The sequence below is a fragment of the Rhinolophus sinicus genome, linkage group LG09 (genome assembly GCF_036562045.2).
Source record: "Rhinolophus sinicus isolate RSC01 linkage group LG09, ASM3656204v1, whole genome shotgun sequence".
NCBI lineage: Eukaryota > Metazoa > Chordata > Mammalia > Chiroptera > Rhinolophidae > Rhinolophus > Rhinolophus sinicus.
In genome coordinates, this window is record NC_133758.1 from 51,098,423 (window position 1) to 51,125,734 (window position 27,312).

The window sequence follows — 27,312 nt, forward strand, 5'->3', positions numbered from 1 at the left end:
CTATCCATTTACTTTCAGTCTCTGTGTCTCTTTTGATCTGAAATGGGTCTCTAGTAGACAGCATATGCATAGGTCTTGTTATTCATTCTTTTTATCTCTTCAGCCACCCTATGTCTTTTTTTTTTTAACTTTTATTTATTTTAAGTGTGTTTTTCCAGGACCCATCAGCTCCAAGTCAAGTAATTGTTTCAATCTAGTTGTGGAGGGCGCAGCTCACAGTGGCCCATGTGGGGTTGAACCGGCAACCTTGTTGTTAAGAGCGCCACGCTCTAACCACCACCACCCTATGTCTTTTGATTGGAGGATTTAATCCATTTTACATTTAAAGTGATTATTGGTAGGTATGTAGTTATTGTCGTCTTATAAGTTATATTTATGTTTGTTTTTTCTTCTTAAAGAAGTCCCTTTAACATTTCTTGTAATACTAGTTTGGTGGTGGTGAACTCCTTTAGCCTTTCTTTTTTTATTTTGGTCTGGGAAGCTGTTTATCTCTTCTTCAATTCTAAATGATAGCTTTGCTGGGTAGAATAGTCTTAGTTGTAGGTCCTTGCTTGTCCTGACTTTGACTATTTCCTGCCAGTCCATTCTGGCCTGCAAAGTTTCTGTTGAGAAATCTGCTGACAGTCTTACAGAAGCTCCATTGTAGGTAATAACTGCTTTTTTTTTGCTGCTTTTAAGATTCCCTCTTTGTCTTTAACCTTTGGCATTTTAATTATGATGTGTGTTGGTGTGGGACTCTTTGAGTTTATCTTTTTTGACACACTGTGCTCTCTGGACTTGTGTATCTATTTCCTTTGCCAGGTTAGGGAAGTTTTCAGTCATTTCTTCAAATGGGGTTTTAATTCCTTCTCTCTCTTCTCCTTCTGGTATCCCTATGATGCAGATATTGGTATGCTTGTTGTGTCCCAGGGGTCCTTTGAACTATCCTTACTTTTTAAAATTTATTTTTCTTTTTGCTGTTCCAATTGGGTGTTTTGTATTAACTTGTTTTCCAAATTGCTGATTCGATCCTCTGCTTCATCTGATCTGCTGTTGATTCTTTCCAGTTTATTTATGTCAGTTAATGTGTTCTTTATTTCTGACCAGTAGTTCTTTTTTATGTTTCCTGTGTCCTTTTTTATGTTTACTATCTCTTTGTTGAAGTTTTCACTCAGTTTATTCTTAAGTTCATTGAGCACCCTTACAACCAGTGTTTTGTACTCTCTGTCTGGTACATTGCTTGTCTCCATTTTGTTTAGTTCTTTTTCTGGAGCTTTGTCTTATTCTTTCATTTGGAAAATGTTTGTTTGTCTTCTCATTTTGTTTGCCTCTCTATGTTTGTTTCTGCTACATCTCCCTGTCTTGGCATAGTCGCCTTATGTAGTAGGTGTCCTTTGGGTCCCAGTGTTGCAGTCTTCCTGGTCACCTGAGCCAGGTGTTCCAGAGTCCCTTGTGTAGGTGTGTGTCCCATGCTGTTGTCGTTGAGCCTTGACTACTGTTGGCATGTCAGTGGGTGGGATTGACACTCAGGCTGACTGGCTGTGAGGACTGGCCACGAACACAGCAGATGCGGTGCTGTTTGGGGGCTGACCCCACAGAGCAGGATTTGCCTCAGTGGGGCTCTGGAGCCTGCCAAGATCAGCCTTTAAGTATGCTGTTTGTGGAGCAAGTGGGGTGATGCTCTGTTGTGGTCTGAAGCTGGCCACTGGGTGTGTCAGTTCTGGGGTCTCTTGAGAAGGACTCCAGTGCAGGCCAAGGTCAGCTGCTGCCTGTACCCGGCCCAGGGCCATCTAGTAGGATCTACAAAGCAATTTGGGGTTGGTAGCTGCCCATGCTTTTCCAGAGACATGTGGGAGGGGACACACTGAACCAAGGCCTGCTGCCACCAGTGCAGGGCCTGGGGCCACTTAGCAAGAGTCACAGGGCATGCCGAGGCCAGCCACCAACTGCCTGTGAGATACAACCGTTTAAAAGTAGCTCGGGCCGTGCATGAATTGTATGGGACTGGGTCTCAGGGATTCACTAGGGTGGGAGCGAGCAGTGTTTACCAGGTTAATGCAGATTCAGATTTGGATTCTGCCTGCATATGCATGCTGTGTGAGTGGAGGGCTCAATACAGGAGCCCTCCACTCAATACAGGAGCCCTCCACTCACATAGCGTGCACCTGCAGGCTGTGTGGGAGGAGGGCATAACCCAGGAGCAATGGTGGCTGCTCCCTCCAGCCCTCACACTGCAGCCACACAATTCAGTTTCTCCCCACATGTTCTTGCTGCCTTTAGAGCTGCTGTCCCTTTGCTGGAGCTTAAGGTGGGTGAGTGTGAGTGAGTCTGTGTGCTGGCCCTTTAAGGGGACACCTGCGTTTCAACAACCTTCCATCTCACCTGGATGATTTCTTGCTGATTGTCACAGCCAGATGTTGTGGGGACTCCTGTTCCTGGCACTGGTGCTCTGGGCTGTGTTTCCTTGTGTGGGGCTGGGACCCCTTACCCCTCAAGGGGGGGGGGGTCTGTAGCCCAGGTATCCCTCTCAATTTTCAACTGCCACACACAGGTGTGGGACCAGCCCATTTCAAGTCTCCTCCCCACCTGCCAGTCTCCACATGGCTTCTTACGTGTGTACTTAGTTACAGGAGTTCTGCTTGGCTGGTCTTCAGCTGGTTCTCCAGGGTGATTGTTCTATAATTTAGTTATAATTTTGATGTGTTCGTGAGAGAAGGTGAGCATAGTGTTTACCTACTCGGCTGTGTTGATCAGAACCTCCCTGGAGCATCTTTTTATGTGTTTATTTGTCTTGTGTGTGTCTTTTTGGAGTGTGGTGTCTGTTCTGGCCTTTTACCCATTTTTAAATTTGTTTGTTTTTAATTGTTTAGTCTTAAGAGTTCTTTGTACATTTGGGATAACAGTTCTCTATCAAGTAGTCTTTTACAAATATTTTTTCACAGTCTGTAGTTTATCTTCTCATTTCTGGTCTTAAATCTTTTAATTTTTAGGTTCCCTTTCCCACTCTCCCTTCTTCCTGTCTCTTTTTCTTGCAGAGTATTAACTAAAGAAACTAAATTGTATGTCTTACAGATTTTTGAAGCATGATCAGATTGTTTTATTTTTGCAACGCTGGTATGTGTGCATCTATCAGAGAGCAAATAAGATGTGATTTTCTCTCTTTTTTGTGTGTGATATTAGCAGCCTAGATAATCATTGCCAGTCTCCATTTTTACATTGCTTACTAAGTGGTGATAGTCTCTGTTTACAATCTCCAAAATGACCAATGACTTTTATTTTTGAGTATCTTTATGAACTTATAGATTTAAATACACTTGATACATTTTAGTTTATGACCGTTATTAATGTTATTGGTGTTCATACTGTCCCATCTTTGGTCAGTGGGAGCTTCTTCTAGTTGACTGCTGAATCCTTTTGACTTTATTCCAGGCTTTCATAACTTTTTACTTTAATTTATGACGTGATATTTCAGCTTCCTCTTGTACATGTCCTGCTTTTCGACCTGGCATCAGCCTAATGGAAATATCTAATAGTTCCATATATTATCTTGTTAGGTTCACAAAACTTAGTATGTATTTATATGTTGGCAGTTTAGTAGCCATTTGAAAAAATAATACATGTAAATTGAGAGAGAGAATGTTTTTATGTTAATAATGTATTAATAGATACGCATATATTCTAATGTATAATACAGTTAAAACTTGAACAGTGTAGCGATTAGGGACACCAGCCCCCCCACACAGTTGAAAATCTGCATATAACTTTTGACTCCCCAAAACTTAAATTGTCCCTTGGTATCCACAGGTGATTGGTTCCAGGACTCCCAGTAGATACCAAAATCTGCAGATGCTCAAGTCCCCAATATAAAAAAGTATAGATCAATGCGTATACAGTCAGCCCTCTGTATCTGCGGACTCCCAACCATGGATCGAAAATAGTACAGGTATTTATTGAAACAAATCTGCATGTAAGTGGACCCATGCAGTTCAGACGTATGTTGTTGAAGGGTCAACTGTACTCATCATATAATATTACACAAATCATAGTTATTAGTATAATGTTATATTAGTACATTGCCATGCTAATAATATACATAATAATGGTTTTATTTCACTTTTAAATGACTGAAATTAATGGTTTGTGTGTGCCTGCTGGACACTGCACAACTTGTAATGCTTTGCAGTCAGATTGGACATTACCATCCTTGTTTCTTGTTCCATGTTGATTTTTGCATGGTACTTTTTCTGTTTGTTTTTTGTTTTATCCTAGCTACCACAGAAAACCCAGTTTCATAAAGATATGTCAGCGAAAGGAATGTAGTGCAATCTAATGTTGAAACTGAACTTTTAGCAAATAGCTTGTAGTGTCTGACAGATGTTGAGTATGATAGTCTTCCCTTATCCACAGGGGATGCATTCCAAGACCCCCAGTGAATGCCTGAAACCACCTATAGTACCAAACCATATATATACTGTTTTTTCCTATGCATACGTGCCTATGATGAAGTTTAATTTAGAAATTAGTAAGAGGTTAACAACAATAACTAATAATAAAATAGAACAGTTATAACAATATATTGTAATAAAAGTCGTGCGAATGTGGTCACTTATTTCAGAGGATCCCTTGCTGAAGCCTGTGTAGGCTCAGTGCTTTCTGGCACAGCATGCTGCTGTCAGCCAGAGCACATTTTATGTTCATGTTTTCCACCCACAAATTTACTGCCTTTTCCATCTTAACTAAGCATTTATCACTCACTGTGGCTGTAGCTTTTAAAGTTTGAGTTGTGATAGCAAAACTGGCACACATTTCTTTTTCCTTCTTTACAATTTCGTGGATAGAAGATTCCTTCTTACTGTAGATCTTAGCAACCTCAGCATACGACTTGTGTTTTCTTTCCTTAAATCAAGAACTTTTACCTTTTCACTTAACGGAAGCACTTTACTGCTTTATGCGGATTGCAAACATCACTAATCTTGCTCTTTGAGCCATTATTGAGTAAAATGAGTGTTACCTGAACTTACAAGCATTGCGATGCTGCAACAATTGCTCTGATAACCGAGAAGGCTACTGAATGACTAATGGGTGGGGGGCATATGCCGTGTGGAGATGATTCATGTCCTGCGTGGAATGTAGCCGAGTGGCACGAGATTTCATCACACTACTCAGAACAGTGCACAATTAAAAACTTATGAATTCTTTATTTCTGGAACTTTTCATTTAATATTTTTGGACTACCACTGACTGGGTAACTGAAACCACAGAAAGCAAAACCGCAGATAAGGGGGAGCACTGCGGTACTGCTCTGTCTTCCTCAAATTTAGGAGAACTTCATGGCTTCTGTGTGAGGTTGCTGACGGAGCTCAGGTGTCTCAGTGCATTGTTTGGGAACCATGGCCTACATACTTTTATCCAGTTTCTATTGTAACCAATGGTGTGGTGTTTTTTTTTTTGTTGTTGTTGTTTTTAATTGGGGAAAGGGAACAGGACTTCACTGGGGAACAGTGTGTACTTCCAGGACTTTTTTTTTTTTTTTCCCAAGTCAAGTTGTTGTCCTTTCAGTCTTAGTTGTGGAGGGCGCAGCTCACCTCCAGGTCCAGTTGCCGTTGCTAGTTGCAGGTGCAGCCCACCATCCCTTGCGGGAGTCAAGGAACCGAACTGGCAACCTTGTGGTTGAGAGCCCACTGGCCCATGTGGGGATCGAACCGGCAGCCCTCGGAGTCAGGAGCATGGAGCTCCAACCGCCTGAGCCACCGGCCTGGCCCCAATGGTGTGGTTTTTAAAAGAAGTATTATTAAATAAAGTTTGTTGGTTCCCCCCCCACCACCAGTTAAGTTCTAATTTAAGATTTACTTGAGAATAGATCATGTGATTATAAAATATGGCAGGAAAGGGGCCTGTCCTCCCCCCCCACACACACAAAAGGCTATATATACCATCCCTTTAAAAATGTTTTGCTTCCCCGTTAAGTACTGAATGATATTAATTATGATGTTTTTAATAAGAGAACTTCTTTTTTGTCCTCTGTATTAGAGTGACTGCTAGTGATAGTACTTTTCATTGTGTTTATAGGTAAAAGTCCAGTGTGGGTTTTTCTTCAATACTTAATACACATAAATGTACACTCTTTTATTCCAACAGCTGTTTGTAGAACTGACTTGGGTCCTTCCCAGCCTTTCGCCTTGTTGGCAGACGTTGGAATTATTTCTGTCTGCCGTGTTCTGTGTGTTAGGATGCTTGTTTTCCAACACTTGACATTTTAATCCTGAGAGTTTGAACTTTCAGTTTAAATAATGGACATCATCTGTGCTCTTTGGATCTTAGTCTTATCTAGACGTTGATTTTACATATTCATCATGTCAGTCGACTAACATAATTTGTTAATGTTTTTTGTTTTCTTGTTATTAGTCATATAATAGTTGTCAGCATTAAAAAGGCATCCATATTCATTATAATGAACTTTAGAATTTCACATTCTTTAAATCGATTTTGCACAGGTCTCAGGCATATTTTAATCAGTGATACTGAAAATGTTGGGAAGCTGAGTGGAAAATATTAATTCACTGTCATTTGGTGCATGTTTATGAGTGGTATATGGGCTTCTAATTAAACGTTCATTTGCATAAGCACTTGGGGGCAAGGGAGAAGCTAAAATAAAGATTAAGTCTGATGATATGTAAGAAGGGTATAGAAAGAAACAGTAACCCAAGAGTAAAATCCCTGTTAAAGTACAGCCCTAAACCAATGTTAGTGGATTTGAAAGGACTAATTTATAACAGTTAAATTGGATGACAGTTGGTCTGTGGGGATGTGCATGAGAAATTCTTGTCAAGCTAATAAATGAATACTGGTTTGCATTTACTGTGTACAGGTCATAAACCTGAAATACCGTGGAAAGAATGTCACTATTGATGATATGAAATCCTTTAAACCTAATCTGCTTCTTCTGAAGGATTTTTTCTCTCCCATTTCAGTTTGCGAACTTAAAAATATTTTTCTTGGGTGGTAATATTCATATTTTAAGAGAAAATCTGTTTTTCTCTTTTATTTGAATTTTTATAGTTTGTTGATTTTATTTATTTAAAACAAATACAGTCATTTAATTTTATTTTATTCTGCATTTCTTGATTTTGCAAACTGAGAAAGGGAAGCAATTCTTTTTTTCTTTTTTTAAATGGGGGAACAGTGTGTTTTTCCAGGACGCATCAGCTCCAAGTCAAGTCGTCGTTGCTTTCAATCTAGTTGTGGAGGGCGCAGCTCACTGGCCCATGTGAGAATCGAACCGGCGACCTGGGTGTTAGGAGCACTGCGCTCTAACCAACGGAGCCAACTGGCTGCCCTTATTTGAATTTAAAATAAGATTTGCAACGATCCTTTAAAATTTTATCAGAGTAATTCATAAGCATAGTTTAAGAAATCAGATAGTACTCGTGTAGAGTTACTCCAAGTAGGCCTTAGACTGCTGTCTTTAGAAAGTCCTGCTTGTAAGGTTGGCCCTTGGCTGGCAGCTGGGAACTTGACTGCTGAAGTTCCTCATATCATGTAAAACTTCCTAAATGGTGAGTGGCTCACTGTGCTTAAACTGTTATACAGTGTGGTTTATGCTGAATACCTGCTTTCTTTCTGGGAGTCCGGAATTTTGGTACATGCTAAATAGAGGGTACCTACACAATCAGGTGCCACAAAGACTTTGGCCTCTGAGTCTGAGGAGCTGCCCAACAGGCAGCACTTCTATTACTGTCGTTGGAATGATTCGTCTTGTCCCTGTGACTCCACTGTGAGAGCACTCTTGGAAGCTTGTACCTTTTCTTTTGTTGTTTTTTGCTTTGTATCCTTTCACTGTAATAAATCTTAGTCATGAGTATGACTATATGCTGAGTTATTTGAGTCCTGTTTTAGACATTATCTGTTACCAGGCATTCTGGTAAATTTGGATTTAGGTCTCTCATACCCATCCCCGAGTTAGTTCCCTGCCTCAGTCTTCTGATAGAATCGTGTTGCTCACATTGTTTGATTAAATCAGTATTCATTGTTTTCATTGTGATAATTGGACCAATATTGTGTAATGTTGAGCCAGCCAGTAGACTTACAATTTCATTTTCTCATCTACCCTTGTCTTTGAGTTAATGCTTATCTCATTTTTATTTGCTTTTTTTTTCTGTTCTTATGAGAAATTTATTCCAAATCCTCTAGCGGCTTTTTACCACATATACTATTCTTTTCCATATGGTCAGGTGTGTCTGTAAATCCCATTGTCCTTGGGAGCTCTTCTTTCCTCAGTATCGCTGTGGACTCTGTCATATGTTGGTGATAGGCCTGCTTTTTCTGGGGCTTCCTTTGTTGCTCTCCAGGGTTGCATATCAATTCGTCAGGATTCTTGAGAAAGTTTGTGGAAACTACATTTCTTGCCACTGTGTGTCTGAAAATGTCTTTATTCTATTATACCTATGCATTTGAATGATTGTTGGAACTAATTTTCTTCCAAAGTTTTGAAAATACTCCTTTATTATATTTAAGTTTCCAGTGTTGGCAAGTTGGTCCTGATCCTTTGTAAATAAGTTGTTTACCCTGTCCCCTACCTGGCAGGAATCTTTCAATATCATCTTTCTATCTCCCTGTCCTCGGAAACCTCATGATGTGTTTGATGTGGGTCTCTTCATTTACTGTGCAGGGTGCCTAGTGCTTTATGATCTGGACACGCTTGTTCTTTAATTGAGAACATTTTCCACTTCATTTGAAGTGGAAAAGCACAAGAATGTACTGTATATTGAAGCACAAGAATGTACTGTACATTGCAAATACTGCTTACAAAATTTGACATTCCCAAATAGTAGATTAATATTATTGTTCAATATGTAGTGTATTAATGAGCCAGTATTTGGATTCCCTAGTAGTTTTAGGTTAGAGACTTTTAATTTACAGAGGGTTTTAAAAACCATAAAAATGAGGAAAAGCTGCTTCTAATGAATTTTAGCTGAGTGTTTATTAAAGAGCATTTAGAAAATATTGAATTTGTTTAACTTACAAGCTAGTTAAGCAAGCTGTTGGTTTTCTGGAATAGGCGCTTTTCTGTGTAGATACTAATCAAGTTTAATAAACTGTTAGACTTATTTCCAAAGCTCATCTCAGAGACTTTAATATAGCAATCTTTCTTCCCTACTTATATTGCTTTGTCCTTTTGCATGGACAAGTGAGTTTTTTTTTTTCCAAGTGATTCTTATGTGTGCTGATTAATACTGGTACATGAGCAGAAAAGACTATAAAGGACAATGCATATTGTAGTTCTTTGGAGAAGTGAATGTTTTTAAACCATTGTTGTTTGAGTCTAGTTTTATGATTTTTTTTTTTGCTTTACCTCAATTATGACTGTCATAACTGTTATTTTTGACTTGAAATATTATTCAGTTTCAAAGTTATAATTTGTTTTTGGTCCTAAAGTAAAATTCTAGGTGTGGTTTTTTGCTATACTTTTAACTTAATACTTTTTGTTAGATGTTGCAGAAGTAATATTTTTTACTTTCATTTCTTTCTGGAGAGAAATTAACTTGTGCATAGGAACTAACCCTAGATTTTCATTTGGGAAGGACTGGAAATAGACATTCCTGTTGTACTGATTTTGGGTGTGGGGGTTGGTGGGATGTTGATGGTAAAGTGAGAGTAGTAACATTTGAAAGGGAAGGTCGCTTTTTCAATGGTTTATGATCAGTCATCTCTATATGGCACCCATAGGGTTTTTTTTCCCCCGAGAAATTTTGTTGAGATGTAATTTATATTCAGTGAAATGCACAGTTTAATAAGTTTAACAAATGTCTACAAACATATAGCCCACTCTGCCTGTCAAGATACAGAACATAGCTATCAACCAGAAAGTTCTCTCTTGCTACTTTGTACTCAATCCTTGCCTCTTCCCCACACCCCCACAACCACAATTAAAATTTTTTTGACAGATGAATTTGCCTATTCCAGAACTTCATGTAAATAGAAACATACATTGTATAATCTATTGTGTCTGGGTGTGTTGTCTTTTGAAATTCTTCTATTTTGATGTGTGTATGAGGAGTTTGTTCCTTAAAAAAAATGCTAATATTACAATGTATGAATATATTTCAGCTTGTTTATCCAGTCTCTGGTTGAGGGACATGTAGGTGTTTCTACTTTTTAGCTGTTATGAATAAAGTTACTCTGATCATTAAGTCTTTTTGTGAATATATGTTTTCATTTCTCTTGGGTAAATATTCAGGAGTGGAATTTGTAGGTCATGTGTGTCAGGACTTAATTAAAAGATACTGCCAAACACTTTTCCAAAGTGGTTAAGCTTTACTTTCCCACCAGCAATGTATTTTTTTTTTTCTTAATGGAGATCATAGGTCTCCATTTATCTTTCTTTCTTTTTTGTTTTTTGTAACATTTTTTTAATTAGTTTCCGGTGCACAAAACAATGTAATAGTTAGATATTTATCATTTATCTCCCTCACAGTGACAACCCCCACCCCAATCCACCACCCCGCTGACATCACACACATTAAACTTCCTGATGCCCCACATCTTCATCGGTGTTAGGAATTGTCTTTCTGTTTAAATTTTAGCCGTTCTAGATGGTGTCTGTTGATATCTCATTGTGGTTTTAATTTGCATTTCTTTAATGTTTAGTAATGTGGAGCTTTTTTTATAGGCTTATTGACCAGTTGTATATATTCTTTTGTTAATTGTTCGCTCAACTCTTTTGCCTATTTTTGTTTTTGTTAGTCTTTTTATTATTGAATTATAGGAGTTCTTCATATGTTCTAGATATAAGTCCTTTGTCAGATACATGTGTCCCGGGGGTGTAAAAAAAATGTACACAAGTGGACATTTTGGTGAATGTTGCTCAAGCAGTAGTTCGCTGTAATCAGAAGTGTCTGGACGCTCATGGTAACCACTTTGAGCACCTCTTGTAGTTGCAGAAGTCAAACTTGTATTCATCTTTTGTTATCGGTATACAGTGAGTATTACAATTTTAATCCAGTTTTCCTTTCTTAAAATATGTATACATTTTTTTGGCAACCTCTGTATGCCTTGTAATGTGATCTCCAGGCCTTTGGAGAACAAAGGCATTTTGTTTGACTAGTCATTTTCTTAATGGTGTCTTTTGATGAGCAGAAGTTTTTACTTTCGATAAAGTCCAGTTTGTCAGTTTTTAATTTTATAGTTAATACTTTCTGGTCCTGTAGGGGAAATTCTTACCCCAAGGTGTCAAAAAAAACCTGTTTTATTTTAGAAGTTTTGCAGTGTTTAGCTTTTACATTTTAGGTCTGTGATTTATCATGAATTACATTTTGTGTGTGATGTGATAAAGGGGGCTAAGCTTCTCTTTTTTTCCACGTGGTTCATCCAGCACCTTTTGTTGAGGACTTTCCTGTCCCCATGAATTCCATTGAAATCTTTGTTGAAACAAATTACCGATAGACACAACAACACAGATGAGTATCAAAAACAATGAGCAAAAGAATCCAGACACAAAAGAATACACATTGTATAAGTCCCAGTATATGAAATTCCAGAACAAGCAAAACTAATCTGTAGTGACAGAAAGCCAATCAGTGGTGCTGTTGGGCCAGATGTGACCAGCCAGGAAGTGTTGAAAATCAATTGACTGTATACACATGGGTCTCTTTCTGAATTTTCTGGTTTGTTCCACTAATCTGTCTGTCCTTACTCTAATACCATACTGTCTTCATTACTTTTGCTTTAGTAACTGTTCTTTTTCTAGATGGTATGGCTATTCTAAGTTCTTTTCATTTCTAAAAATTTTAGGATCAGTCATCAATTTCTTTCAAAAAGTTTTTTTCTACCTTACTGATGTATAATTCACATACTATAAAATTCACCCAGTTGAAAGTGTACATACAGTTCTTTGGGTTTTGATAACTGTGAAACCACCACTATAATCATGATATGGGACTTTTTATCACCCCAGACATTCTGTCATGCCCCTTTGCATGCACTTCCTGGCTGGCCACATCTGGCCCAACAGCACCACTAATTGGCTTTCTGTCACTACAGATTAGTTTTGCTTGTTCTGGAATTCCATATACATGGACTTATACAATGTGTGTTCTTGTGTGTCTGGATTCTTTTGCTCATTGCTTTTGATACTCATCTGTGTTGTGTCCATAGGTAATTTGTTCCCTTTTTTTGCTGAGTAATGTTCTGTTATAAGGACATACTATAATTTATGTTAATTGTTTGCTTGTTGACAGATAATTGAGTTATTTCCAGTCTACTGTGAATAAAGGTACTATGCACTTTCATTGACAAGACTTTGTGTAGACTTACATTTTCATTACTCTTGAGTAAATATCTGAGAGTGGAATTGTTAGGTGGTATAAGTATGTATGAATTTTATAAGAAACTGGTAAGCACTTTTCTAAAGTGGTCGTGCAATTTTAGATTCCCACCAACAACAGATAAGAGTAATAGTTGCTCCACATTCACACCAACACTTAGTATTGTCAGTGCTTTTGATTGTAGTGATTGTAGTGAGTATATAGCGGTATTTTATTATGGTTGGAATTTGCACTTCCCTAATGAGCAGTGATATTGAGCATTGTTTTCATGTGCTTTTTGACTATTTGTGCATTTTCTTGGGTGAAATGTCCGTTCATATATTTTGCTCATTATTTTTTGAATTACTTGTCTTACTGATTTACATGTTTCTTACAGATATATAAGATCTTATAAATCAGTTATATATACTATGTATACACACGAATACACACTCATTTTTTCTGAAGAAATGAGTTCTTTGGCAGCTATACGTTTTACAAATATTTTCTTTGAGTATGTGGCTTGCCACTTAACTTTCCTAATTTGATTTTCTTTCAAAGAGTGGAAGTTTTAAATTGTGATTACATCTAATTTATCAACTTGAGCTTTGATGATTTGTGCTTTTTGTGTCCTAGCTCAGATATTTGTCTATTTGTCTGTTTGTTCTGTCATTTACTGAGAGTAGTTCTGTAATAATAATTGAAGATTCATCTGTTTCTTTAGTTCTGTCAGTTTTTGTTTCATGTATTTTAAGCTCTGTTATTAGGCATGTACATGTGTAGAATTATATCTGTTGTGATTGTGGGAATACCTTCTTTATTTCTGACAATACTTCTTGTTTTGAAGTCTGCTTTGTCTGACATTATAGTCACTTCACCTTTCTTATATGTGTTTGTATGGTATATTTTTTCCATTCATTTGCTTTTAACCTTACTGTGCTGTTTGGCTGGAGTAGACCATTACTTTCTAAAAGTTTTCTGTCTTGCAAAGCAATCTCTTTCCTGGCCATTTGGCTAGAGGGAGCAGGCTTTTGTTGTGGTTGTTTTATCTGTGCCCATCTGTGCCCAGTGTTTTTGGGTTTCTGGCTTCTTGAGGTCCAAGTCTGCGATGTAGAGGCAAAAAGAAAATTCAGGAAACTCACGAATGTGTTGTTCTTGGATTCTGAGGTCCTTATCCTGTCTGTCTTCTTCTCTCTACCTGTCAGTTTGTTGTTGTTTTCTTTTTAAATATGTTATCCAGGAGTTTTCGTTCTGTTTACTAGGAGGAATAGGGATAAGTATTCTTTCTTAAGATGTAGGTAAATTTACAGCTGTTCTCTTGCCAGAAGTAGGAATTTATAATTTTTGTGGTTTGTTTTATTTTCTTACCTTTGGCTATTTATACTTAAATTTACCCAGGACCATACAGGCCTCTCTTTTCTGCACTTTTATTCAGTGAAGTTTAGACTTGCTATAATTCCTAGTGCTCAAAACAGTGTGTTCTAATGCAAAAACGTTGTTCCGTGATAAATCCTATATTCAGGCTCTCACTCCTTCCTATCTGCTTTTAGCTGCTTGCCCTTCTTTCATTCATTCCCAATTATAGGTGAATCAAGTCAATATGTCTTTTGAGTAGTTTTTGCAAGATAATTTAGTAAGCGCTTTCTGTGTAAAACTTCTTTGTCAATCTAGTATGGAAACTGAATAATGGTAATTGTGAACTAGGAGGACATGTGCACATACATATAATTTGCAAAATGCTGTAGGAACATGGAGAAGGGAATGATCAAAACCTGTCTGGTAGGGCCGGCCAGGTAGCCCTGGTAGTTGTAGCGCTGAGCTCCCAACGCCGAGGTTGCTGGTTCGATTCCCACATGGGCCAGTGAGCTGCGCCCTCTGCAGTTAAGATTGTGAACAACGGCTCTCCCTGGAGCTGGGCGTGAGCTGCCATGAGCTGCTGTGAGCAGCCGACAGCCGACCTGAGACCTGAGCTGAGGGGAGCGCAAGGCTCCTAATACCAGCGTGGGCCAGGGAGCTGTGTCCTACACAACTAGACAACTAGACTGAGAAACAACAGCTTGAACATGGTGGGGTGGGGGGGAAGGAAGAAAGGGTTAGAAATTGTTCCGGTCAGACCAGCCTGCTTGCCATTCTCATGATAAGCCCCATGTTTCTGCTTGTGTATAACCACGCTGTTCCTCCTGGCATAAATAGGCTTACTCCCTTTTGCATATGTATAGCTATATGGCAGTTTAGTGGAAAGAATGTGTGTTTCGAGTCAAACAGATCCCAGTTTTACCACTTACTTGATGTATGACTTAGGGTAAGTTACTTTAGTTCTCTGAGCCTTAGTTAGTTTCCGTTTGTAAACATGGAAAAATACTACTTTTCTCTCAGAATGTGCTAAGGTTACTTAATGTATATGAAAGTTCTTGAAGTCACAGGAACTCAAATAAAATTTGGATATCCTTTCTTTGTTTCTTTAATTAAAATTTAAGGCTAAGGGCCAGGTTTATTTCTTCTAATCTTTGTCTCATCAGCAGTACACACACAACATGTTGAGAACATAGAAGAGACTATAATTAGTTTATTAAGTAAACATTTGAGTACTTCCTGTATGCCCTGTGTTATGTTTAATGCTGGAGCTTACAAATTACTGGGCACGATAGATACGTGCATAGGTAATTAAAACACATACATCCATCATGATATATGCATTGTAGAGGTATGTCCAGGAGAGTCTGGGTGGACAGAAAAGGAGTATCTATAGTTTAGACTGGACAGAGACGGTCATGAGGGAGGATTCCCGGAGAAAGTGTTGCTGGTACTTTTTTTTCTTTTTGAACAGCTTTATTGTGTAATTTACATACCATAAGGTTGAACCACTTTAATTATACAATTCAATGATTTTTCCATAAATTTACAGGTTTATATAACCTTCACCACATTCCAAATCTAGAACATTTCTGTCATTCCAGAAAGATTTTTTGTGCCCATTTGCAGGCTTAATATTAAAGGATGAGTGTACATTAGGCATGGAGGAAGTACTGGATTCCAGGGAGTGAAGACAGCAGTGCCAAGTGGGAGAAGCATAAAACAAAATGGATCAGTGTGGATGGGATGCTTCTAAGCTGTTTTACATCTGGAGTGTAAAGCTGTGCTCCTTGTTGGCAACTGTGTTTTGGCTTCCTTGGTCTTTGGAGCTCTAGTTTCCTCATCTGTAACATACCATATAACTGTTAATGCTGGTTGGACTCTAGCTCCCTCTAAACTCTCAAATCTCATGACTGTAGAAAATGAGAATGCCTGCAATTAAAAGAAAAATAAAATGTGTTTTTCTTTTTTAATGATAGGCAAAAGTCAGGGCCCATCAAGAAAAACAGAAGAATTATAGTGATGCTTATAGATCCTTTAATAGAACTTCCTCCTATTTTTTAATGCTTTTCGTGATTATACAAATGCATACTGGGTAGAAAATTTATAAAATGCAGAAAAGTAAAAAAAAAAATTAGATCACAATCTTAGATTTCAGAGGTAATCATTAATGTTTTATTACAATTTTTGCATATGTATTTATATATTTAAAAAATTGATGTGCTGTAAATTAAATTTTTTCCCCACGTTACTAAATATTATCAAAAACGTGGTTTTTAAAGCTGTGTTTTTATAAGGTTAAAAAAAGATGGCCTGTTCATTTTAAAAAATGACAATAAAAAGTAACATATGGACATGGTAAGGTTCATACTATATAGAAGGGATAAAATGGAAAATTGAAAAATCTTTCTCCCTCTCCGTTTACCACTTCCATTGTAACAGTGGTTAACTATTTCTTACATGCTGTCAGAAATTCTGTGTATTCTATTTGGATAGACTATAACGTAACTGATCTTCTATTGATAGCCATTTAGATTATTTTGTTTTTGCTTTTACAGTGCTGAAGTGAATATTTTCATATGTGCATTTTTTTTTAAAAAGATTTTATTGGGGAACAGTGTGTACTTCCAGGACTTTTTTCCAAGTCAAGTTGTTGTCCTTTCAATCTTAGTTGTGGACGGTGCCGTTCAGCTTCAAGTTCAGTCTTAGTTGTGGAGGGCGCAGCTCAGCTCCAGGTCCAGTTGCCGTTGCTAGTTGCAGGGGGCGCAGCCCACCATCCGTTGCAGGAGTTGAACCGGCAACCTTGTGGTTGAGAGCCTGTGCTCCAACCAACTGAGCCATTCAGGAGCTCAGCGGCAGCTCAGCTCAAGGTGCTGTGTTCAATCTTAGTTGCAGGGGGCGGAGCCCACCATCCCTTGCGGGACTCGAGGAATTGAACTGGCAACCTTGTGGTTGAGAGCCCACTGGCCCATGTGGGAATTGAACTGGCAGCCTTCGGAGTAAGGAACATGGAGCTCTAACCGCCTGAGCCACCAGGCTGGCCTTCATGTGTGCATTTTTGAATTCTTGTAAAAGTATATCTGAGAGTTTCTGAAAGGAATTCCTGGGTCAAAGAGAATATATTCAGAATTTTGATAGATATTACCAACTTGCTTTTCAAAAAAGATTGTGCTAATTTATACTTGTCCTGTTAGTAGATATGAATCTCTGTTCATATCTTTACCAACACAGGCTGGTACACACCTTTTTTGTTCTTCGCTACTCTGATGTTAGAAAAATAGTAACGTGTTTTAAAGATTATAATTGTAGTTGAACATTGTTGTACAGATATGAGTCATTTTTCTATGAACTGTTTGTTCACTTGTTCACATGCTTTGTGCAGGTCTCTTGATTTATTTATATTTTGATTGATTTGTAAGAACTCTGCTTTTTAAAGAAATTAGCTCTTGGTTACAATTTGCAATTTTTTTTTACATTTGCTTGTCTTTTGACTTTGTTACGGTCAGATTTATCAGTCTTGCTATGTAAAGCTTATGGGTATTTTAAATTGCAAAATAACCTTAAAAGTGAGCACAAAGAAAAGCAAATGATTCCAGTAGTATTTCAATTGAATATCATAAGAAGTAATCGAGGCAATTTATGAACACAGTACTTTGACTATGTACCCTCCATCTAAAGAAGAAAAAAATGCAAACAGACCTTGAATTCTTAATGTTTGTAGTGTCATTCTAGTGAAATCTATTTTGTTTGTATTTTAAATTGAGCAAAATAAAAGTTTATCAACACATGAACAAATTGCTTGCAACATAGACCTGTAGTAATGATCTGTAGTTGTGTGAATCATTAAATATATCATTTTAACTGTATTGTAAATTGTAATTTTGATACCAAACTATTCCTATGTAGTTATATAAATAGTCTTTGTAATTTATTTATAATTGTTTGGTCATAGCTTAAAGAAAAACAGCAAGATTTTATATTGGATAACAATCAACATGAAGTCGTTTACAACCGTGAGCTCTTTTTAAAAGGAACCCTGTATTCTGCTTTGAGTACTCTGCTCTGATTTTCATTTGGTTTATTTTTCTAATACTTGAAGATCCCAGGGCTTTTAACTCTTTGAGAACTAAAATATATGATGCATGGAATGTAACTTGAGATAATAAAATGAAAGCGTCTTTTTAAAGGAGGATAATGAAAACCTATTTTGTAAATGGCAAGATTAATTGCCGTGTTGTGTGTTTGTGGTTGTTTTCTGCTTTGGTTGGTGTTAGATGACTCGGATGATCTTTTTTCCGCCTGTCTGTCTAGGTGTAATGGATAGGTAACGGAGAAGCCCCCTTCACTGTCTCATCAGGGAGGCAGAATGACTGAGTGCTTCCTGCCCCCCACCAGCAGCCCCAGTGAACACCGCAGGGTGGAACATGGCAGTGGTCTCACCCGAACCCCCAGCTCTGAGGAGATCAGCCCTACGAAGTTTCCCGGATTGTACCGCACTGGTGAGCCCTCGCCTCCCCATGACAGCCTCCATGAGCCTCCTGATATAGTGTCTGATGATGAGAAAGACTATGGGAAGAAAAAAGGAAAATTTAAGAAAAAGGAAAAAAGGAGTAAGTGTCATTTTTCTCTATGCTTTAGATAAACTAATGTACCTGCCATCTTCTGGAAATATGTCTAAAGACGCCTGCTTGGTATTTTTTGTTCTTTATTTTTCAAGGTCTCAATTTTTGTATACTAGAGTTATATTTTAGGGTCTTTCACAAAAATGCCTAATTTCCAGAAATAGTATAGTTTTCTGGTGGAAGTTTCTTAAAGTTGTCATTTAAAATAACATAAAAAGGAGATATTGGCATTTTGCCCTTATTGAATCTTGTTTTCTTGGATTGGTTGTATAGGCCAGTTGGGGTACACTTTATTGGAACTGTGAAAAAAGTAATTATTCATTTGTCTTAAGCAAATGCCGTGATGCATTCATTTATAGTTCTGTTCAATAGGGAGGCTGAATTGTTTAAGCATAGGTCGTTAGTATGCTAAAAGCAAATCAAGTGATTTAAGTATTGCTTTATTTTGAGTTTCACAGTATTTTTAAGTTAACTTAGTATGAAGCATAATATTCAGATAGACTTGCACAAATTGTGTACAGCTTGATGGGTTATCACAAAATGGATACTCCTGTGTAACTACGACAGGGATCTGGAAATGGAGCATTATGAGCACCCTCGGAATTCCCTTTCATTGCCCCTGCAAAGGGAATCCCCTACTGCTCCCAAAGGTAAACTTCTTTTAGCATAGCCAGATCTTGCCTGTTTTATCCTCATGTAAATAGAAGCAGATTTTCTTCTGTGTCTAATTTCCTTTGCCCAATGTTATGTTTGTTAGATTAATCCATGTTATTTCATGTGGCAGTAATTTGTTCGTTTTTATTGCTGGATTTTGTTGCATTACATTAATACATAGAAACACTACAATTTATCCATTCTACTGTTACTAGTCATTTGGGTTTTCAGTTTTTGACTGTCGTGAATAGAGCTTCTGTGAACATTGTTGTACATATTTATGCATTCTGTTGTGTATATGCCTGGCAGTGGAATTGCTTGCTCATAGGCCCTGCTTATTTCAGCATTAGTAGATTCTACAACAATTTCCCAGAGTGGTTATATCAGTTTACACTTCCACCAACAGTGTCTGAGAACTCCAGTTACTATACGTCATGGTAGTAGTAAGATTTCTGCCATCCTGGTTAGTGTGGGGTTTGTGATATTTTGATCAGAGAGGTACTTAGGAAATATCTTTAATCTTTGTTATAAAATAGCTAGTAAAGTAGCTGGCTAAATAAAGTAGAGTTATAGATGTTAAAATAACAAAACTAGGATAACTCTGATATGATAGAAAGCAATTGTCAGTGTGTGAAAACCAGGGCTCCTGAGGCAGGGAAGTGGGCTGCCCTGTTCGGCCACCTCTGGAGATTTAGGAATTTCCTGGTTCTGTCCTTCACCCAAATGAGGTTTCAGTTCCTGCTGCAGTCTCCGGAAGGAACTTAAAAGTTAGTGACAGGAGAGCGAAGTGTGATACGGGAATGACTGGAGCATCTAAACAGCAGTGCAGTTTGTCATGGTTTGAAATGGACTCTACAATTAAAGAGACCAAATATGAAAAAATCTGAGCTAAATGAAGTTAGAGGAGATGATTTGGATGATGAAAGAGTGCTCTATTTTATAAGTGGATTCTTTCCATTAGCAATTCTGTGTAGAGCCTTTCTTGTATATTTATAATACTTGGTTTGCCAAAATTCCACTTAGGCACATGTATAAAGTAAAACCAGTTTTCACCACCTACTGTTGCAAGGATAACTGGCTCTCTGTATGTCGCCCTCTTGTGGTCAGGAGATTTCATGTCAGCATCTCATTTTGCTGGAAGTACCCAGCGGGGTTGGCCAATCAAGTGAAAAACTAGTTAGCTATTGCCAGGTGGCACTTTTTTTTTTTTGGTCCTGTTTTTAAAAAGCATATGGACAATTTTATGTTAAACAGACATATAATGTACACTCCCTGCATTTCTTTGGCAGCTGAAGGCTATGCTGCCTTTCAGGAAGATAGCTCTGGAGATGAAGCTGAAAGTCCTTCCAAAATGAAGAGATCCAAGGGAATCCATGTTTTCAAGAAGCCCAGCTTTTCTAAAAAGAAAGAGAAGGATTTTAAAATAAAAGAGAAACCTAAAGAGGAAAAACATAAAGAAGAAAAGCACAAAGAAGAAAAACATAAAGAGAAGAAGTCAAAAGACTTGACAGCCGCTGATGTTGTTAAACAGTGGAAGGAAAAGAAGAAAAAGAAGAAGCCAATTCAGGAGCCAGAGGTGCCTCAGATTGATGTTCTGAATCTCAAACCCATTTTTGGAATTCCTTTGGCTGATGCAGCAGAGAGGACCATGATGTATGACGGCATTCGACTGCCGGCAGTTTTCCGTGAATGTATAGATTATGTAGAGAAGTATGGCATGAAGTGTGAAGGCATCTACAGAGTTTCAGGTATTGGGGATATGGTCTTAGTGGTTTTTAGAAATTAAATTCATTACCATTTTTCAAATGAAGGAAAAATATTAACTTGTGAGAAAAATTGTGCAATGGGTCCTAAGCCTTAAGTCATTTCCTTGATTCTTCCAGTTGAACAAAAATCCGAGAGAGAGAGAGAGACAGACAGACAGACAGACAGACAGGCAGAGAGGCAGTTTGATATTTTTCCGGTGTTCCTTTTCATTCCGAGGATTTACACATGAGCTGATCACAGCTCGCAGCAGCCTGGAGTGAGAAGAAGCGAAGCGTACAGTGGTGTCCTTTAGTTGTGTGCACTCACGCTGCTCTTCCTTCTCACCGTCTTCCGTCTCGGAGCCAGGGCTCAGTGTTGTGAGGAAGCTTCGCAGGAAACGGCAGGAAATCCGGCTTAAAGATGCTTCTTGGCCAAGAGATACATTTATTGACACAATCATACGATGTATTTCCTGAGTTAGCTAAGGGACATGAAATGTTATTGGCTGATTCTTTAGGCCCCAAATGTGAATGCTTCTGTCAGCCGTGTGCAGCTATTACATATATTAGTAAAATTGATTTTCCATTTTTCTGCGTTCCACATATATGAAAATTTAAATGTCATATTTGGCAAGAATGTAATTCATATTAGGTGTCTGAAATCAAGCAAAATGTATGCTACGTAAAGTAAAAAGATTTCATACAAAGCAGCATGACTTGTGTTGGAATAGGATGGAAGTCCTGACCTGTGGCAATGTGTTCCAAGTCATTACATTTCTATAATTCAATGTCTTGGTACTAGAGATTTATTTTATACAATTTATTGTTGGTCACACCTATTTTCATGATGAGGTATTCATACACATTTAGAATATATAAAGAAATTAGACTTATTTTTTTCATTTAATTGATTCATACACGTTTCTAGAAGGTAGATTTGATATTTAAGTTTTGTTGAGAAAGGGCAGGCATTTATGATAATTGGGGAAACCTTTACATAACCCCATAGATAGCAAATTATCACTTAAGAGTATTTTGGCTAAAATGCTACTATTTTATAGAAAATAAATTAGAAATTGAATTTGAATCTATAACTCCTTAGTAACATATAAGTAATCATAATTAAATGAATTTGAAAATTTTACTTTTAAGAATTTATGATGAATTGATTTTTAAAGATTTAGACAGTACTAACAGGCTATTTCTCTCACATGATTTTGATAGGGATGAAGAAATTTTGTTTTAGGTAAAAGTTTGTGAAGAGTTTCTATAGCTTTTTTCAAAAACTTCTTTTGTCTTTGACCTTTTTTTTGAATTAAAAAAATTTTTCATCTACAGTTGACATACAATATTATACTTTTGATGTTTGTATTCTTTTGGAGAATTAAAGTTGCATAGCTCCTCTTTGTGTGTCTGATTTTGATTCCCGGAGGTTGAACTCCTGCTTGGATCAGTTTTTTTATTTTAAGCTCTGGCAGTGTGCTGCATTCAGCGCACCAATGGCTATAGTTTATGGCTATGACTTTTCGTTTTGAATGCTAATAATATTTTCTCCTGGAAATTTTTTTCTCATTTATATGTAAGTTCCAGCTTAAAGCAAATATATCATTTTGCATACGCTCTTTCTCTACCTGGGATGCTTTATTTGAAGGGTCCATTTTGTTAACAGTTTCAGAGTAATGACAAACCAGACATATTCCAATTGTTCACTTGTGTAATTTTCTGGGTAGGCACTGTTGGGATACAAATTAGATATGTATAAAATATATATGAAAGAGAGAGGAGGTCTTTGCCAAGAATTTCAACTAAAGTTAGCACTCAGTGTGTTTTCGCTCATATTTTCATAATAAGAAAATGGAAATTATTTTCTAACTTTTCTGCCTCAAAATAAAGATTATACAAAAATAAGATTCATATTATTTTCAAATTTGGAATTACTGATTTGTCAATGCTGGATAAATAAGTTGTAGATTTATTGTAATGCCATTAAAAGGTTTTTCACATAAAATAATGCCAAAGCCCCGATATAAGTACCATTGATTCTAAAATACTGTTCAGATTAAATGACATTTGAGTATTCACATTTACTGTTATAGTCTCTCAGCCTTAAGTTGTAGCTTGTTTCAAATAATTGGCCTAAAGTTTTAAATATTGAAAACAACAGAAAGCTACTTTGTACTCTTATGAGTGCACTGTCACTGAATTGTGTCACTTAAATGCAGATTGGACTAGAGACTTAAAAAGTTATATAATTTTGAAAAGCGTTCGTTTTTGTGTGTCAGTGTTTCTTTCTGTCCAGTAAGAAAAGCAAAACAATTTTATTTTAGAAACACAAATTTCACATTTTTTTGGTTCAGATTAAGAAAACATGTAAAGAACTCAAATTTAAAAAATAGAAATTAGATGGGACTTATTTAATGGAGAATAATTTGCAAGAAGTTTGTTTAGATAGCAAACTTATCTTTTGCATTTGTGATACAATTTTTACTTAAAAAAAAGTACCCACAACTTTTTTGAAACATGTTTATATACACTGAGTTAGTTTTATGTTGTCAGTCTTGTGACTAGTTAGAAAAAGCAGTTTGGCCGTCTGTGTAGAGCAAAACTTAGGCGTAGATTGTAGTTTTTGCCTGAATTTTCACTTATCTTTAAATTAAAACCAATTTTTTTTCCCTGAGTCAGTTAGCGTATTTGCTTAATATATTCGTGGTTGCTATGACTGTTGTTCTGAATGTTGAGTTTTTCCATTATCATTTAGCTTATGGTTAAATTCACCCTCCAAGTATGTGTGGTCATTTATATTACCTTGTTTACAGAGGAATTGTGTGAACCTTGTGCAGGTAAATACTTAATAACTAGAGATTTGTCATTGTCAGATTAGCTTTTCTCAGATCCCCCCCATGGGTGGGTGCAGTGGTGAAGAAAGCTGTTTGATTTTTTTTCTCTCTGAATTTGAATGTTTTAAGGAATTAAATCAAAGGTGGATGAGCTGAAAGCAGCCTATGACAGAGAGGAGACTCCAAATTTGGAAGAATATGAGCCTAATACTGTAGCCAGTTTGCTGAAGCAGTATTTGCGAGACCTTCCGGAAAATCTGCTTACCAAAGAGCTTATGCCTCGCTTTGAAGAGGCTTGTGGGAGGAGCACAGAGAGTGAGAAAGTGCAGGAATTCCAGCGCTTACTGAAAGAACTGCCAGAATGTAACTATCTTCTGATTTCCTGGCTGATCGTGCACATGGACCATGTTATTGCGAAGGAACTGGAAACAAAAATGAATATACAGAACATTTCTATAGTGCTCAGCCCAACCGTTCAGGTACATGTGCCCTCTGATGCTGGCCCTGGGGAGTCGGGGGAACATTCTCATTACTGAGTTGCATATGGTGAAAGTAGATAACGGTTTATTTAGCCTGAATATTGGTCTTTTTCTTTCACAATATGGACAGTGTCAACATACAGGATAATGAGCTTATTTGCCCTTTGGCTTGAACTATGTAATATGAATATTGTACAGTATTTGGTGTTGGCTTATAAACCTTTTCTTAATAACTGTGGTCTGTCATTACTGGAGGAGCAGCCCGTGGTAGCTGCAGTTACAGAATTCATCGTTAGAATTTTAAAGATTCCAATTATTTCTTCAAATAGTCTTATTGTTTAATTATATCACACACACATATCAGACTCAGGCACAAAGGAACCTAACATTTGTTTGGTCCGAGATTTAACCTGAGGATTTCATTCATAAAGATGGATCCTAGAGAACTCTTTTATAGACTTTTAATATGAATAGGCATTTCAGGGAATTGGGTATTGTGTTAATTGGTATCTCTTCATAACAAAAATACTTGCCTTAATTTATTGCTGCTCACTTGGTGCTGGCATGGAGCGTGTGTTTTCCTTTAATTAGAGGTACTGATACTTTACTCAGGCCAAACACAAAAAGCAAAAAAATGAGATGATGGTTGTATTTTTTTATTTTAAGCTTTCCTTTTGGCCAGCATACTGTGTTATTATTAGTCATTGCTAACACACTATGTAAGAGTGTGTTTTCTTTTACTAAAGATTCTTTCATTGCTCATTGATTATTTTTTGGAAGCAAAATCTTTCTCAGGTTTCATTGTAATCATTCACATTAGTCAGGATTTGGTAAATGTTGAACAATTTTGGTAAAAAATGTTACTTGATATTATTATAATAGGGATGATAATATCATAGAAGATTCGAGTGTGTTGTAAGAGTAAGTCTTAGGTAGAAAGTAATTTCTTTTACTAGCTTTTCAGCCAACCTAGTATCCTGATCTAGCATATGAACATCATATTTAAACACTGGCTATGCAAATTGGCCCGGAAGGCATTTGTTTCTGGAGAGCAAACTCTCAGCCCAGCTTTACAACTGCTGAAGTAACTCTTACTTCACATTTTTCAGTAGGTCCAGTTGTGTGTGTTAAAAGGTCTCAAGACAACTTGAAAAAAGAACAAGATTTTTTAGTGCTGAGAAAGAACAAACTGATGGTCACCAGCTTCTGTATCCTTTTCTTTTTAGTTTCTTAGAGTGCTTGAGTACATGACTTAACTCATATTTTCCCCTTGTCTTCTTTAAATTGTCTGCTACTTAGCAAAGCATGTCTGGTCGCTACTGAGGAAAACTTTCATTCATGGGCCCAGGATTAAAGGACGTACTGTGTGATAGACAAATGAAATGAAATAAAATAATAATTTTAATGGTTTTCTTGCAAATCTTTTTATTTTTTCTTAGATTAGCAATCGCGTCCTATATGTGTTTTTCACACATGTGCAAGAGCTCTTTGGAAATGTGATACTAAAGCAAGTGACAAAACCTCTCCGCTGGTCTAACATGGCCACTATGCCCACACTGCCAGAGACCCAGGAGAGCATCAAGGAGGAAATCAGAAGACAGGTCTGTGAACTCAGCCTGTGCTTTAGCCCTAAAGAACCTACCTTTGCTCTGACGCTTTTGGAGACTGATGATGATAATGATGAAGAAGAACTCTTGTTCACTGAGTACTTTGTAAAGTGTTTCTGGAGCTACATTAGGCAATTCTTCACGGCACACTCAAGCCGGAAATTTTCATCTGGCACTGTTACATGCCAGTTAAGTAGGATATGATAGTGGAGGGAGCCCAGGGTTGGAAATAAAAAGACCTGGCTTTAACTTCTTGCTCTGCTTCTAATTAACTGACTGGTTTTAGGCTAATCACTTAACCTCCTTAAGCCTCAGTGAGCCCATTTTAAAATGGGCTCTCTCACAGTTTTGATGTGAAGATTACAGTAAATGAGATCATGCATTAAAGAGGCTCAGCATAGTTTCAGGGCAGTCCAAAAATGGTAGTTTATCCACCTGAGATTGCTATTATTGGCCATATCTCACAGATAAGAATACCAAAATTTTAAATAACGTACTCTGTGTCACATGGTTACTAAGCTGCAAAACCAGATTTGACCCCAAATCCTGTGCTTTTCCACTATACATTTTTCTCTTACAGCCCGTGTGATAGAAGAGAACTGCTATTTGGTTGTGTGTGTGTGTGTGTTTCACAAGCTGAATAAGAAAGTCAGGACTAAATAAGAAATTTACTTGCATTGGATTATTACATCTTTTATTTGCATACCTGTTATCAAAGCCCTGCTTTTCTTCCCTTTTATGTGCTCTGAGCTCCCATTTCTGATTAGCTGATGATGTGTTGGAGGAAGAAGTGTAAATTAACTACTATTGAACTAATGTAAATTAATGAGAACCCAATACCCAGGCAAAGCAAGAAAGAATGATTTTTCAGTCATATTGTTAAAAAGTAATTTGTGCTATTACTATTACACAATTACTAAAAGTAATTTGTGCTATTACAGTCGGCGTGGACTGCTACTGAGGGTACTGTATTGTTTTCTAGGAGTTTCTTTTGAATTGTTTACATCGAGATCTGCAGGGCGGGGTAAAGGATTTATCTAAAGAAGAAAGATTATGGGAAGTACAAAGAATTTTGACAGCCCTCAAAAGAAAGCTGAGAGAAGCTAAAAGACAAGTGAGTGAATTTATTACTTTGGTACATCATGTTTATAATAAAATACAAAAAGAATGTGCTAGAATCTTTTATACTTTTATTTCTTTAAAAAATACAACGTACAAATGTCTCTTTAAGTGAAGGTCCCTGAAATTCATTCATTCATGTTCCCAATTCTGAATGTTCCCAATTCTGGATTATTGATCCTTCAGCTTGGTATCAGGCAAATGTTTCGTTTAAACAAATTATTTTACTAAAAGATGTTTTGTCATTTCCTAGTTGTACCTATTAATAGAGCTTTCCAAGCATGAGAAGCAGCTGGAGAGTGATTCATTTCAGAAACTGCTGGGGAATTTGAGTCAGCTTTTTGGGAACACGTGGAGGTACTGAGGATTGGGGGTTTTTCTTTACCTAGTAATAGGAAGAGTGGCATGTGTCTCCTGTTAAGTTTGGGCTACATGAGTCAGACTTTTGATCTCCCTTCTAGTTTAGTGTATGTTGCTTGGCTCTGCAACAGTGAGTTTCCCAGGCACACCAAGGGTGAGATCCCAAATCTCTGTACCCTCTTACAGCCCGCATGCAGATTCAATGGCAGAACCCAAATAGTACTTCCAAGGAACATTATTTAGCATTTATCAGAC

The 27,312-nt window shown here is 37.2% G+C and overlaps 1 protein-coding gene across 2 annotated transcripts in view; it reads left to right on the top strand.

The window, feature by feature from the left end:
* Positions 1-27,312, top strand: part of RALBP1 (ralA binding protein 1) — a 59,877-nt gene that overhangs the window by 18,599 nt on the left and 13,966 nt on the right. For both annotated transcript variants that reach the window (XM_074340373.1, XM_019712608.2), the window contains exons 2-6: positions 17,946-18,244; positions 20,200-20,658; positions 23,622-23,971; positions 25,411-25,572; positions 26,561-26,692. In XM_074340373.1, coding sequence (XP_074196474.1) covers positions 18,001-18,244; positions 20,200-20,658; positions 23,622-23,971; positions 25,411-25,572; positions 26,561-26,692 — 1,347 coding nt within the window. In that variant the 5' untranslated portion in view covers positions 17,946-18,000. The remainder of the gene's footprint in view (positions 1-17,945; positions 18,245-20,199; positions 20,659-23,621; positions 23,972-25,410; positions 25,573-26,560; positions 26,693-27,312) is intronic.